The sequence below is a fragment of the Engystomops pustulosus genome, chromosome 5 (genome assembly GCF_040894005.1).
Source record: "Engystomops pustulosus chromosome 5, aEngPut4.maternal, whole genome shotgun sequence".
In the NCBI taxonomy this organism is placed as follows: Eukaryota; Metazoa; Chordata; class Amphibia; order Anura; family Leptodactylidae; genus Engystomops; species Engystomops pustulosus.
The window spans coordinates 110,594,106-110,610,177 of NC_092415.1; the positions used below are offsets into that span (position 1 = coordinate 110,594,106).

Consider the following 16,072-nt stretch of genomic DNA (forward strand, 5'->3'; position numbering starts at 1 on the left):
AGGACCACACACAGTGGAGAAAGGACCCACTGGCAGCCTGACATCGGAAGCAAGTGTCCTCCTCTATAACGCCTATACGATGTAGTTTTTCAGGGGTATAGTAAATGCGATGAAGGAACTTTGTTTGGACCAGAGAGTCCCTAGCGCTTACAATGTTTTCAAAGAAGGATGATTGAACTTCTTTCCATTCCTCATCCAAAAGGTCTGGGATATCTTCCCTCTAGTGGAAAAGGGCCTTATCGAAGGGCCTTCTACGCGTGGACTGAAGAAGAGTGTAAGATTGGGTGAGTGGTCTAGACAACTCCGGGGAACTCAGTAGTTTTTCTAGAGAAGTCAACTGTACAGACAAGTTGAGGGAGCCAAACTGTGCTTGGAATGCATGGCGCAGCTGGAGGTAGTGAAAAGAAGCTATTGTCGGTAGGCTAAATTGCTCACTTAATTAGCAGTAGCATTCTATGATAGGCAATAGGACAGTGTGCTTTCCATGAGCACTTTGGATAGCATTCTTATGGGCTATAGAACACAGTAGACACCGTTATGGCTGGCAGCGTCATGAAGGGACCATTAAGATACCTATGTTTTTTGCCAAGGAGGTGCTCTAAATTAAACAACAGTCCAAATGTTCAATATTGTCAAAAAAGATAGGAAAACAATTGGCATTCACTACAGTACTCCTTGTAAAATTTTTTCCTTTATTTCATCCTTTTAAAAAGATATGCAACTAACACAGGGGAGAGGGTGTACAGCCGGAGCACTTTTCTGGGACAAGTCTTTACGCGCATCTCCAAGCGCTTCATTTTGCCTGGGCACCAGCAATCTGACGGGCTAGGTAAGCTATGAGCATAGGTTCATAATCAACCAACTCTCATAACATTAAAACAATCACCAAATATTTTCATTAAAAAACAATTTTCATTAACAAACAAGTTCATAAATATTTATCAATAAACTTTACACAGTGTCACCCTTGCAGAGGTATTCACAATCATGGTAAAGCTGTTATTATACTCTCAAATACATTAAAGATTAGTGAAGATTGTAGCACCAAAACTGTAATCCAGTTATTTTCTGCATTACTATACGTATTTTCTGATTTAATCCTAAATACTGACATTTAATGTGAAGGAGCCGAATATTATTACTAAGCAGTGATATCATGAATTGATGTAGTACCTTTACAGTGACAAGTTACATTTATGAAAAAGGAGAAAAATCTCTTTAAAATTACACAGAACTGAAGGATAAGACATTTCCAGTGTCCTTAAATATGCTAGCACCAATAAAACACACTGGTTAATCAAGACGGCTGCCAGTATTACAGTGGAAGCATTGAATGCAGTCAATGCAAAATGGTTAGATTTTACAGCAGGTGATAATAAGCGCAGCATGGACATTTCCTTATGAGCACTTGCATCCAGCTGTCGGAAGTGCTCTGTAATGACAACTTGGAAGGGAACACTGATGGGTATAAGACAAATGTTCATTTTAGCCACAACCCTCATACAAAACAAGTCAGGCAAGATGAGCCTTTTACATTTGTTCTGCCCTTCTTTCATGCAGTTGTCCCAAGTGCTATCCAACATGAAACAATCAGAGTTAAGTGACCAGTATACAAGGGAAAAACTTTTACAGTATTACTTAAAATACTATTTTCTACCTATAGTTTATGGGCAGAAAATGCTTCCATCATGAATATTGGATCTTAAGTCATATCTTCGTTCTTTCCAGTATTCCAGTAAGTTTGGTATTACAGACTTGACTTGAAGCAAGATCTACAACACTGCATGCCATAGAATTTGTGCCCACATACTCCATGCTGAGGTACCAGATGACACCAGTTATAAAAATCTTTACAGGGCATATCTGGAAATAAAGAATAAATGGTTTAGGTTTTTAAATACATGCTAGATCATCTGCAATATTTTTCATATATCATTTTAAAGATATTCCAAGTGCTGCATTTTTTGACAGAGCTGAACTCTTGAACCCTTAAAGGGAACCTGTCACCAGGAGACCTCGATTTTAGCCCTCCACACTTCCCCATAGAGCACTGCATGTACACTGCTAAACATCTTTTATCGCAAGAATCGGCTTTACAGAGAAAAAGATAACTTATATTTTACCTTTGAAAGACCTGTGCAGTATGACTACTCCAGTCGTCAAATGGGCGGGGTTGAAGAGGAGTATATTCCCCCCCACCCTCGGGAAACGTCTCCTCAGTGTCTCATTTTCAAATCAATATTTCCAACCCCTCATCTTCATTTGAACGCCCCCTTGCTCGGCCCTACTGTTGACGTCACCTACTCACGTCCCGCCTGCAACTCTCGCTGACCGCAACTCTCGCTGACCGCGTCTGGCATTCTCGTGCCTGCGCGGTCAGCATCGCTTGTGCTGTGCGCACAGACATGCGCAGATGAAGCAGTGCCAGCCGCAAGGTCCCCGAATTCATCTGTGCATGCGCCACACTACGCTGACAACTCGCCCTAGGTAGTGTGGCGCATGCGCAGATGAATTCGGGGACCTTGCGGCCGGCACTGCTTCATCTGCGCATGTCTGTGCGCACAGCACAAGCGATGCTGACCGCGCAGGCGCTAGAATACCAGACGCGGTCAGCGAGAGTTGCGGTCAGCGAGAGTTGCGGTCAGCGAGAGTTGCAGGCGGGACGTTGGTAGCAGGGCCGCATCTGCCATGAGGCGAGATGAAAATCTCGCTTTAGGCGGCAGAATGCGGGTCCCTGTAAAGGGCGGCGAAATTCGTCGCTCTAAAGTGGGCGATTCGGGCGTCCATTAACGCCCGAATCGCCCACCAGCTAAATAAATCGCGCCTGTCTCTTTAAGACACAGGCGCGATTTATATGCGGAGCGACGCAGCGCCTTTCCGGCAGCTGCGTCGCTCCGTTCTAAGCAGTGACACAGGCGCCATGACGTCATGGCGCGGCGCCTGTGTCACTGTGCGGAGCCGCGTCTCACAGGAGAGCACACCGGAGCCGCGGCGAGGGAGCAGCTGCCTGCAGGTGAGTAGGATTTTATTATTTTTCATGTATTTAATTAATTGTGGCTGATAATTAATACTGCGGGGGAGGGGGGGGGGGCTATATATATCATATGGGGCCAGAATTATTTTAAACTGGGGGGGGGGGGGAATCATGGAATGCTATTTTATTTGGGGCTATAATTATTTCTTTATTACTGGGGGGGATGCAATATATATTTATATTATTTGGGGCTATACCGTAATTATTTTATACTGGGGGGAATGCTATATATATATATTATTTGGGGCTATGATTGTTTAATACTAGTGGGATGCTATAGATATTATATGGGGCCAGAATTATTTTATACTAGGGGGGGGGGGGTGCTGTATATATTATATGGGGCCAGAATTATTTTATACTAGGGGCGGGGGGGTTCTGTATATTTTATTTGGGGATTTGGAGCTATAATTATTTTATACTGGGGGGGATGCTATAGATATTATTTGGGGCTATAATTATTTTATACTGGGGGGATGCTATAGATATTATTTGGGGCTATAATTATTTTATACTGGGGGGGGATGCTATATATATTATTTGGGGCTATAATTATTTTATACTGGGGGGGTGATGCTATAGATATTATTTGGGGCTATAATTATTTTATACTGGGGGGGGGATGCTATAGATATTATTTGGGGCTATAATTATTTTATACTGGGGGATGCTATATATATATTATTTGGGGCTATAATTATTTTATACTGGGGGGGATGCTATAGATATTATTTGGGGCTATAATTATTTTATACTGGGGGGGGTGATGCTATAGATATTATTTGGGGCTATAATTATTTTATACTGGGGGGGGGGATGCTATAGATATTATTTGGGGCTATAATTATTTTATACTGGGGGGGATTCAGTATATATTATATGGGGCCAGAATCATTTTATACTGGGGGGTGCTGTATATATTATATATCACTATATCACTAAGCTGGGGGGTTGTATATGGGATACAGTATATTACTATGCTGGGGGGGCTGTATATCGGGTACAGTATATTACTTAGCTGCAGGGGCTGTATATGGGATACAGTATATTATATGTATATAGATTTTATCCCTATATAATGAAGGGATGTGTTATATGTGGGGTAGCGTGCGGTCATTTGTGTTGTGAGGGGTATATATTATTTAGGAGCGCAGTGTTGTTTTCCAGGAGACTTTATACTGTAAGTGACTGTGGTATTTTTAGGGACGCCGGGTGGAGATGCTGCACGGAGCTGAAGATATCTGCCCGTGAATTCAGCCGTGATACGTCATGGATTGGAGAACCCGGAATAAAGTCCTCCTGATGGAAGAGATTGTCATCTATAAGGTACTAGATGCCACTAATGACTCCCAGATCCTGTAGTCAGTCACACAGTGTCAGGGAGCTGTCTGTAGGGTTGTTAATTGTTAGTAAAGTTTAAGGATTTACTTAACAGGGAGTGGGGGGGGGGGGCAGCATTTTAATATTCGCCTCAGGCAGCAAATATGCTAGAATCGGCCCTGGTGAGTAGGTGACGTCAACAGTAGGGCCGAGCAAGGGGGCGTTCAAATGAAGACGAAGGGCGGATGAGGGGCGGTAATATTGATTTGAAAATGAGACACTGAGGAGACGTTTCCCGAGGGTGGGGGGGAATATACTCCTCTACAACCCCGCCCATTTGGCGACTGGAGTAGTCACACTGCACAGGTCTTTCAAAGGTAAAATATAAGTTATCTTTTTCTCTGTAAAGCCGATTCTTGCGATAAAAGATGTTTAGCAGTGTACATGCAGTGCTCTATGGGGAAGTGTGGAGGGCTAAAATCGAGGTCTCCTGGTGGCAGGTTCCCTTTAACACCATTCACAGCACATGTATATAAGTACAGTTACATCAGACACCCAACAACAAAGATAATTACAATAATATTCTGTCTACCTAATTCCTCAATACAGTGGTTAATAGCACCCAGAGCATCTGACATCAGCCATTTCACTCTTGTGAATGAATAACTATTGTTATCTAATTATTATTAGAAATCTACTTTATTAACTCTGGTGACGTCTACTTAGCACTTGGAGTTCGTTTTGTGCTGAAAAACTCTGCTTATACACGAGTATATACGGTACTCACAAAAATAACTACCGTATATACTCGTGTATAAGCCGAGTTTTTCAGCACAAAAAATGTGCTGAAAAACGTCCCCTCGGCTTATACACGAGTCAATACTTTAAAAAAATAATTAAAAATGGACTAAAAAAAAAAACTTATTTACTCACCCTCCGGTGGCCCCGATGCGCAGCGCTGCTCCCCCGATGTCATCGCGGCTCGTCTTCAGGCTTCCCGGCTCCTCTTCTTGCTTCCGCACCGTCTTCTGTCTTCTTTAACATCTTGCTGGGCGCCGCTATTGTTCTTCTCCTGTGCGGCGCCTTGTATGACGTCAGCAGCGGCGCAGCGGCGCCCAACGCGATGTTAAAGAAGACAGAAGACGGTGTGGAAGCAAGAAGAGGAGCCGGGAAGCCAGAAGACGAGCCGCAATGACATCGGGGGAGCTGCGCTGCGCATCGAGGCCACCGGAGGGTGAGTAAATACGTTTTTTTTTTCTAATTCTGGGCTGACTGTATACTAGTGGGGGGACGCTGTATACTACTGGGGGGCAGGCTGGGTGGCTGTATACTACTGGGGGCATGCTGTATACTACTGGGGGGCAGGCTGGGGTGGCTGTAAACTACTGGGGGGCATGCTGTATACTACTGGGGGGCATGCTATATACTACTGGGGGGCAGGTTGGGGTGGCTGTCTACTACTGGGGGCAGGCTGGGTGGCTGTATACTACTGGGGGCTGGCTGGGGTGGCTGTATACTACTGGGGGCTGGCTGGGGTAGCTGTATACTACTGGGGGCTGGCTGGGGTAGCTGTATACTACTGGGGGCTGGCTGGGCAGTGTGCATACTACTGGGGGCTGGCTGGGCAGTGCTGTGTACTACTGGGGGCTGGCTGGGGCAGGCTGAATACTACTGGGAGCAGGCTGGGGCAGGCTGTATACTACTGGGAGCAGGCTGGGGCAGGCTGTATACTACTGGGGGCAGGCTGTATACTACTGGGGTGGCTGTATACTACTGGGGGCAGGCTGGGGTGGCTGTATACTACTGGGGGCTGGCTGGGGTGGCTGTATACTACTGGGGGCTGGCTGGGGTGGCTGTATACTACTGGGGGCTGGCTGGGGTGGCTGTATACTACTGGGGGCTGGCTGTGGTGGCTGTATACTACTGGGGGCAGGCTGTATACTACTGGGGGCAGGCTGTATATTATAGGGGGCTGGCTGGCTATATACTTGGCTGGGTCTGTGACCAATGCATTTCCCACCCTCGGCTTATACTCGAGTCAATAGGTTTTCCCAGTTTTTTGGTTGTAAAATTAGGGGTCTCGGCTTATACTCGGGTCGGCTTATACTCGAGTATATACGGTAAATAAAAAGGCCTTAATAAAAGACATTGCTGAACACGTCAGTCTTATTCTTGTGTGTCCGGCTTGAGTTTCGCTAGTGTGGCTTCATCTGGGGCTTAGCTACCATCTTGTTTAACCACCCTTTATGTAATCCAAGCAATCATTTGTTTTCTTACATGCAATTTTGTAAACACATCCTAGAATCATAAAACATAAAGATACATATAACCACATAACCAATTTTAACCTCTTATGGACAAACCCATCTCCAATTAATCATCCTAAAACCAATTTAAAAACCACTTTAACTCAAAATCCACATAGAGACCTAAAGGAATTAACTTTTTTTACTGTACAAATCAAGAAAGTCTCTCTTTGGCTCATTTTTTAAATTGAATTTCCCCCCTCCAGTGTTTATTTACTTTCTACATCAAAATGAAATTTACCTACCTTGGGATTTTGGTTATGAACTTCTGCATAATGTGCTGACAAGGAATGATCTAATTTTCCTTTCCGTATGTTTGTAACATATTTCTAAAGTTTCTTATTATCTTGTTTATGACCCCCGTGGTATCACAGGTAGTACAATCTTTCAATCAAAATTCTTTTTTTCCATCTCATGACTTGTTATACCTCCTACTACTCTGATGTTCCCAAAATTCTTACATGGTTTACATTTAAGACACGGATAAAAACCAAAACTGTACACAATATTCCATGTGTGGTCTGACCAGGGATTTGTATAAGGGCAAAACGATGTCTTCATCATGAGAATCAATTCCTCTCTTGATGCATCCCATGATTTTATTTGCTTTAGCAGCAGCCGCTGGTAACTAAAATTAAGTTTACCGTCCACCAATACCCCCAAGACTGACCCCTGTGGCACTCCACTGGTAACGTCAACACAATCTGAGAATGTGCCATTAATGACGACCCTCTGTTTTCCAATCAGATTAGTCTGACAGGACCGATCTCTCATAAACCCATGCTGATACTGGGTTATAAGGTTATGTACAGTAAGATACTCCAGGATAGCATATCTAACAAACCCCTCAAATATTTCCCCACAACAGAAGTTAGACTCACAGGTCTGTAGTTTCCAGGATCGCTTTTTGATCCTTTTTTGTATACTGGTACCACATTTACTATGCGCCAGTCCTGTGGAACATAACCAGTCCTCAGGGAATCTTCAAATATTAAAAATAATGATCTGTCTATCACGGTACATAATTCATGTAGAACCCGGGGGTGTATGCCATCTGGCCCCGGTGATTTATCTATCTTAATGGTTGTGAGGCAGCGCCATACCTATTCCTGGGTTAAACTGTTCACATTCCAAAGAGAATTTGCATCAATTCTCATTGTGTCTTCCACCAGGGGATTTTCCTGGGTAAAGACAGTCAAGGAGGCGACATTCAGTAGATTGGCCCTTTCCTCATCTCCTTCCACCATGACCCCCATGTTATTCCTAAGAGGGCCCACACTCTCCATTTTTAGTTTCTTATCATTTATATACTTAAAAAATAATTTGGGATTATTTTGCTCTCCCTGGTAATATTTCTCTCAGTCTCTATCCTCTAGCCTTTATCTGCTTTTTACAGGATTTATTTTTCTCTCCATAATCCTGTAATGCCTCATTGCTTCCTTCATGTTTTAGCACCTTAAATACCTTATCTTTCTCGCTTATTGCTTTCCTTGAAAGACTAATTAGCCATATTGGCTTTTTCTTGTTCCTCTTATGATTTTTCCATATGGTATGTGTGTCTCACAGGTCTTTTTTTACAATATTTGTGAAAAAGTCCCATTTTTTTTGGGGGGGGGGGGTTGTCTTTGAAAACATTATCCCAGTTTATGCCTATAAGGTCTTGTCTTAGTTGCTGAAAATTTGCCCTCCTGAAGTCTAGTGTGTTGGTTGCCCCTCCACTAATGCTCTTAGTAAAGCGTAATACAAAATCAATGATATTATGATTACTATTACCCAGTGTGATAAATTGAGAGGTGTCATTTGGGAAAACCGCTATCTGTCATACAGGCAAGGGTGTGTGGTAAAATCCCTGGATTTGTCTGCAGTAACCCAAGGGTTAATGCAGGCATGTGGTAAGCAGGAGTAGTCTGTTTGGTCTATGTTGGCCTAGCTAGCATAGACACCTTTGTAATGTCCATACTGGGTCTGCTTATTATGGAGTAGGGGTAGGCTGGTAGTGGGACTCCTACTCCATCCGGGCTTCGGTCCTGGGTTTCTGTATAGCCCACAGGTGCGGGTCACAGACCTCGTTAGAGCCTGATTTAGTCTGCAGGCCAGAAGCAGTAGGAGAGGCACTACCTGGAGAGCTGAAGACTGGACCATGTTCACACAGCAAAGGTAACTGAGTGCCTCCTGATTTTCTGCTGGCCAAGAGCGTGTGCCAGGCAGCCTGGTACATGTACAGTTAGGTGCTCTTAATGTATTAGGCAGTGCCCAGCCGGGCAGGGTTTATTTTTGTACTTTGTTATCTGCCTAAGCCAAGGCTGAATTTGTGTTTTTGACAAAGAAGTGTGAATAAACTCTCGATTTTTGGACTTTAACTCTGCGTATGTCCCTGCTTCCTCCACTGCTACAAAGCATCTACCAGAGCAATTCTCCACACCAGGTTCCCCCCAACCTATAAGGTCCAGCAGTGCCCCCCTCTTGCTGGCTCCAGGACTAGTTGTGACAGGCTATCTTTGAAGGACCTGCAGGTTTCTGCCCCCCAGTCAATATCTGGGTAATTGAAGTCCCCCATGATAAGTCCTTCACCATGCTTTGAAGCTGCATCCATTTCACTTATCAGCATTTCCTCTGCTGCTTCCATTATATTTGTAGCCTTAGAACAAACCCTAGTAATATTTTATTATTCTTTTTTCCTCCCCTTATTTCCACCCATAGGGACTCCACATTTTCATTTGCATCACCTATGTCCTCTCGCACGACGGGCTTGAGGCAAGAATTCACATATTAAAAAAACCCTCCCCCTTTTTTATTTATACGATCATTTCTAAAAAGACTATAACCATCTATAGTAACCGCCCAGTCATAGTTACTGTCAAGCCATGTCTCGCTAATACCCTTGCTCTATTTCTCTGGCTGCTCTGTCTTTGATCTACTTCTTATATTGTTTCACTATGATTCTCTCCTTAAGCATATTAGCTTGGATTGTGTAGTCCGTGCATTTGGTACAGTTTCTTTTTATGTGTTTCAGTTGGTCTTGGTACGTTATTTAGCCATGGTTTATAATGACAGCTATTTGATTCCATGTAACTGTTACAGTACGTTTTTGTGTACAGGTGATGTTTTTCCTTAATAATTTCAAAAACTGAAAAAGTAAAATGTAGATTGTGCTGATTATCATTCATATATATTTTGATGGATTCACATTTTTGTATTTATGTCGCTCTGCCATACAATTAGTATATTGTTAATAAATCAAATAGTGTAAAAATGGATTGGTGCAGCTGAAGACCTCTCTTCCACCGAGATGGCCATTTACAGATTCACATAACTAGGGGCAAATTTAACCACCATAGCTTTACCACCAGTCTGAAGGTAGAAAGATCTATTCTATCAAAAGTAAATATTCTGTAAACCAAAGAGTCCTAATAAATTTTTGTTTCTAGCATCTAATAGAATTATTTCTAACACTTTCTTAACCACTTCGCGACCGCCCGCCCTGTATTCACGGCGGCGGTCAGGTCGCGCTGCATGGAGAGGGCTCACGGACTGAGCCCTCTCCACAGCCGGTAAGTCTTTGCTGCATATTGCAGCAAAGGCTTACTGGTAACACCTGCGATAGGTGATAGCTGCTGGCAGCCTCAAAAAGATAGCGGCGCATGGGCGCCGCCATCTTACCTGGGATCGCCGCTCCCCGTGACATCGGGGGGGGGGGGGGGGAGGGCGACGATCCGTTTCCATGGTAGCCTCGGGTCTTCCGAAGACCCGAGGCTATTTCGTTTTAACCCCTTCATTACAATGTGCTGATAGCACATTGTAATGAATGAGGAGGAAAATCCCCATATACTGGCATACTGTAGTATGGCAGTATATGATAGGATCGATCAGGCAACCTAGGGTTAAAGTACCCTAGGGAGTCTGAAAAATAGTAAAAATAAAAAAAAGTAAAAAAAAAAAATTTATAATAAAAAAACCTAAAATTTCAAATCACCCCCCTTTCCCTAGAACTGACATAAATATAAATAAACAGTAAAAATCATAAACACATTAGGTATCGACACATCCAAAAATGCCCGATCTATCAAAATATGATAACGGTTTTTCAATGAGTTTAACCCCGTAACGGAAAATAGCGCCCAAAGTCGAAAATGCCACTTTTTTGCCATTTTGAAAAATATAAAAAAAATATATAAAAAGTGATCAAAAGGTCGTACAGTCCTAAAAATGATATCATTGAAAATATTATCAAATTTTGCAAAAAATGACATCGCCCACAACTCTGTACACTAAAGTATAAAAAGTTACCGTATTTTCTGGACTATAAGACGCACTTTTTAGCAAGAAAAAATCTTGCTAAAAAGTCCCTGCGTCTTATAGTCCGGAGGTCAGGAGTCCAGCACTGCCAGATCCTCCTGACCTCTGTAAGGCAGATCGGGTGATGCTCTGATACAGAGCTGCAGCCGATCGCCCAGAGAGGAGCCTCCGATGTCCTGAAGGACCTGTGGTGATGTCAGAATCATGTGACTGATCACATGATTCTTACATCACCACAGGTCTCATACTGCCATGCCGCCCTGGGACAGGGTAAGAAGAAGGGGAATGGGGGAAGAATATGTGTGTATATGTATAGGTTAGCAGAGTGTGTGTATAGGTGGGCTGAATGTGTGTATAGGTGAGCAGAGTGTGTGTATAGGTGAGCAGAGTGTGTGTATAGGTGAGCAGAGTGTGTGTATAGGTGAGCAGAGTGTGTGTATAGGTGGGCTGAATGTGTGTATAGGTGGGCTGAATGTGTGTATAGGTGAGCAGAGTGTGTGTGTATAGGTGAGCAGAGTGTGTGTATAGGTGAGCAGAGTGTGTGTATAGGTGGGCTGAATGTGTGTTTAGGTGAGCAGAGTGTGTGCATAGGTGAGCTGTGTGTGTGTATAGGTGAGCTGTGTGTGTATGTGGATGGATGATGCAGAGCTGAGTGTGTATAGGTGAGCTGAGTGTGTATGTGGATGGATGATGCAGAGTTGAATGTGTAAATGTATGTCTGTGTGCGCTGTGCTTTAGTGCGACCAACAGGGATATTTTAATTGGTGTAAAATATATTTTTCCTTTTTTTTAAGCCTAAATCTGGGGTGCGTCCTATAGTAAGAAGCATCTTATAGTCCGAAAAATACGGTATTAGCGCCAGAAGTTGGCAAAATCAAAAAAATAATTTTTGTAGAGGAGGTTTTAATATTTGTAAATGTATGAAAACATTATAAAACCTATACAAATTTGGTATCCCCTTAATTGTACCGACCCAAAGAATAAAGTAGACATGTCATTTGGGGCGCTCAGTGAAAGACGTAATATCCAAGACCACAAGAAAATGGCGCAAATGCGCTTTTTCACCATTTTCACTGCATTTGGAATTTTTTTCCCGCTTCCGAGTACATGGCATGGAATATTTAATACCATCACTATGAAGTGCAATTTGTTACGCAGAAAACAAGCCACCACACAGCTCTTTATGTGTAAAAATAAAAAAGTTATAGATTTTTGAAGGTGGGGAGTGAAAAATGGACATGAAAAAACAGGAAAGGGCCCGGTCCTTAACCGGTTAAATTTGTCTGCGGAGTTGTTTTTTGTCCATGATGACTAGGGCATGTCTGCTTGTCTGCTTGTTTTATTATGATTAATAAAACAGTTAAATGTTTCTACACAGTCATTATTTGAAACATTCAGAATAAATCATGATTTTTTCTTTAAACCACCTTATTACTTTATGTTTTTGTAGAACATCACTTTTCACAAGGGCTGAAATTTACTTGAAGCCTTTGGTCAAAAGGCTAACATGGGCTGAAGTGGTGTTTTTACTTTAGTTAAAAATCCCATTACCATCCTGCATTTGGAGAGATAGACATAGCAACAGTTTTTATTTTTATCTTTAAGGGAACCCGTCATCAGCAATTGGTCTATTAAATCACTTCTAGAATATTGTCAAGCAGTGTAACACCATCTGTTTCTTTCATGGCCCAATGTGGTGGCTTCATCCAGAAAATCCTGCTCAGCAGCTTGACAACATACTAGTAGTGGTTTATTAGGTCAATTTCTGCTGACACTTTCCCTTTAAATGTAAACCGTGTTAGTATAAAGGGAACATCAGTGTAGCAGGGAGTATAACAAGTTTTAAGTCATCAGATGAAAGCAAAGAATTTTTATTGAATGATTGTACTACCTTAGAACATTTTGCAAAAGTTTATAACCAGAATCCCAAGGGAAGTAAATTTCATGTGAAATTGGATTTGTAAACTAAAAAATTAATTCCTTTGCCTCTCAAGATCCGAGGCTGTCATGCACCCGCTGATGACGTCATTGGGGGGGGGGGGGCATTGTTCGTATCCAAGATGGCGGCGCCCACGCAGGGTGGTAATATGCAGCAAACGCCCATCTTTTGTGGAGAGGACTCATAAAAGAGAGTCGCATGTCGGTAAGGGGTTAAAAGATAGAAGTTGATACATCACATGATGGACATTAAAAGATCTTAATGAAACCCATAGACTAATTAGGTTGCATGGGAGATTCAACACAGAACTATTGTGCCATGAAAAACTGCACAGCTAGTTGCACTAATGTGTTTGTGATTTTTAATTGAAAAAGGCTCCTAATAGAATAGTATGCTGGCGCCAACTATTTCAACCTTAATAAATAGTGGACACCACTTACCTTTTTTTTCAGGGGGACAAAATTCAGTGTTGCATTCTTGTGATGATATTGGTTTTTGACTAAAAAGGCAACCATTGGAAGATCTTCCATGACTAAGACAATGTACTGTACGTTCCTGAATTCCTCCCCCACAGCTCACAGAGCACTGAAAGAAAAGACATCTGAATGACACTGAAGACACCGAATCAAAAATAGCCAAAAGGGGTTTGCCCAATAAAGAAAGTTCTCAAATTTTAACTATCAGTGATATTTACACAACAAACATAATTTTTACCCCTTTACTTTACAGTTTTACTCAGTTTTTTTTGCTGTTTTAGCTCCTATAACTCAGTGATGGTCAGTGCAAAATTCGAGAGTGTGGTGTGGGAGATTTGGCCCAGTAGAGACCGTGGTAGCGGGGTGCTGTGATGCAGTTCAAGACAGTGACACCAAAGTACAGTCCAAAACAGGTCTCGCCTGCGTTTATTGTAGCAGCAAAATAAAACAGCCTTTACATTCAGGCATTAAACAAACAAAATCCTACCCGTCAGGGTGCTAACTATACAGGTGTTCACTAACTCACCACTATACAAAATCACTTGGCTGCTCCAGGCACAGAGGTCAGGGCTGTGTGCTCTCCAGCCTCCTTCCAGAGAGAGACAACACTTCCAGCTCTGCTGAGCAGTTTAACCCCTTAAGGACGGAGGGTTTTCCGGCTCATTTCTCGCTTTCCAACTTCAAAAATCCATAACTTTTTCATTTTTCCGTGTACAGACCTGTGTGAGGGCTTATTTTGTGCGTAACAAATTTTACTTTCCCGTAATGTTATTTATTTTAACATGCCGTGTACTGCGAAGCTGAAAAAAAATTCCAAATGTGGAAAAATTGAAAAAAAACCGCACGTGCGTCACGTTCTTGTGGGCTCAGTTTTTACGACTTTCACTCTTCGCTCCAAATAACACGCCTACTTTATTCTTTGGTTCGGTGCGATCGCGGTGATACCAAATTTATATAGGTTTTATTGTGTTTTAATACATTTTCAAAAATTAAACGAATGTGTACAAAAAAGAAAAAAAATTTTTTGCCATCTTCTGACGCTAATAACTTTTTTATACTTTGGCGCACGGAAATGTGTGAGGGGTCATTTTTTGCGAAATGAGGCGACGTTTTCATTGCTACCATTTTGAGGTCTGTGCGACATTTTGATCATTTTTTATTTCATTTTTTATGTTATGTAAAAAGGTGTAAAAGTCGCATTTCGGACATTTGGGCGCCATTTCCCGCCTCGGAGGTCACCGCCGGCCGTAACCGTTTTTATATTTTGATAGATCGGGCATTTTGGGACGCGGCGATACCTAATATGTCTGTGATTTTTACTGTTTGTTATGTTTTATATCCGTTCTAGGGAAAGGGGGGTGATTTGAACTTTTAATATTTTATAAATTTTTTTTATTTTTTAAACTTTTTTTTTTCTTTTTTTTTCACTATTTTTTAGACCATCTAGGGTACAATAACCCTAGATGATCAGATCGCTCCTACCATATACTGCAATACTACAGTATTGCAATATATGGCGTTTTTGCAGGTCTTACATTACAATGAGCCACTGGCTCATTGTAACGAACCTGCATAAACCATGTAGCCTCGTGTCAAGAGAAGACCCGAGGCTACCATGGTAACCGATCGCCGCCCCCCGATGACGTTCGGGGGCGTGGCGATCGAAAAAAAGATGGCGGCGCCCGCGCGCCGCCGTCTTTTAAACGCCGCCCGCGACTTTGCGGGCGGCGTTTAGAGGGTTAATAGCCGCGATCGGTGCAAGCACCGACCGCGGTTATTAGCGGTGGGGGTTTTGTGCAAAATGCAAAAACCCCCACCTCTGTATGAAGAGGACTCAGCCCGTGAGCCCTCTTCATACTTCCCTTATACCTCTGCGCCGTAGAGCTACGGCGCAGAGCGTTAAGGGGTTAAAAAAAAGACTGATTGGGCTGCTCCCATCACCTGTGTCCAAGGTGCTGGACACCCAACCTCAGCACTAAGGCCTTGCATAATAGCAAAACCTAGGGGAAACATACCGCCCATCCACAGTTAACCCCTTCAGTGTCTCACATACCCTCCCCCTCTGTTTGACCCTGTGGGGGCGAACACTTTTGGCCATCAGACAGTGGGTACGAGACAGGGCATCGGCATTCCCATGCAGCTTTCCCGCTCGATGTTCTACCGTGAATTTGAAATTCTGCAACATTAGGAACCACCTTGTGACCCTGGCATTCCTCTCTTTGGCCTGACTCATCCAGGTGAGGGGAGAGTGATCGGTCACTAGTGTAAACTGTCGCCCTATCAAGTAATACCTCAGGGATTCCAGAGCCCATTTGATCGCCAAGCACTCCCTCTCAACTATACTGTAGTTCTTCTCAGGAGGTGTGAGCTTGCGGCTCAGGAATGTCACGGGATGTTCCTCACCCTCCACTCCTTGGGACAGGACAGCCCCTAAGCCCACGTCAGAAGCGTCAGTCTGCACAATAAAGGTCTTGGTGAAGTCAGGGGTGATCAGTACCGGTCCCTCGCACAAAACCGTCTTAAGTCGCTGAAACGCCCCCTCAGCCTCTTCACTCCACTTTACCATCACCGCCCTGCTACCCTTGGTCAGGTCAGTCAGGGGTGCCGCTATGGTAGCAAAATCGGGGATAAATCGGCGATAATAGCCCACTATGCCTAGGAAAGCCCTCACTTGCTTCTTGCTCATAGGTCGTGGCCACTG

General features: G+C 43.1%; 1 protein-coding gene across 1 annotated transcript in view; it reads right to left on the reverse strand.

Annotated features, from left to right (window-relative positions):
* Positions 1 to 210: 210 nt before the first annotated feature.
* Positions 211 to 16,072, reverse strand: part of ADAMTS16 (ADAM metallopeptidase with thrombospondin type 1 motif 16) — a 360,296-nt gene continuing 344,434 nt past the window's right edge. Inside the window, exons 22-23 of the mRNA XM_072152917.1 lie at positions 13,336 to 13,480; positions 211 to 1,863 (exon numbers count right to left, since the gene is read on the reverse strand). Of these exons, the coding sequence (XP_072009018.1) occupies positions 1,748 to 1,863; positions 13,336 to 13,480 (261 nt within the window). The 3' untranslated portion in view covers positions 211 to 1,747. The remainder of the gene's footprint in view (positions 1,864 to 13,335; positions 13,481 to 16,072) is intronic.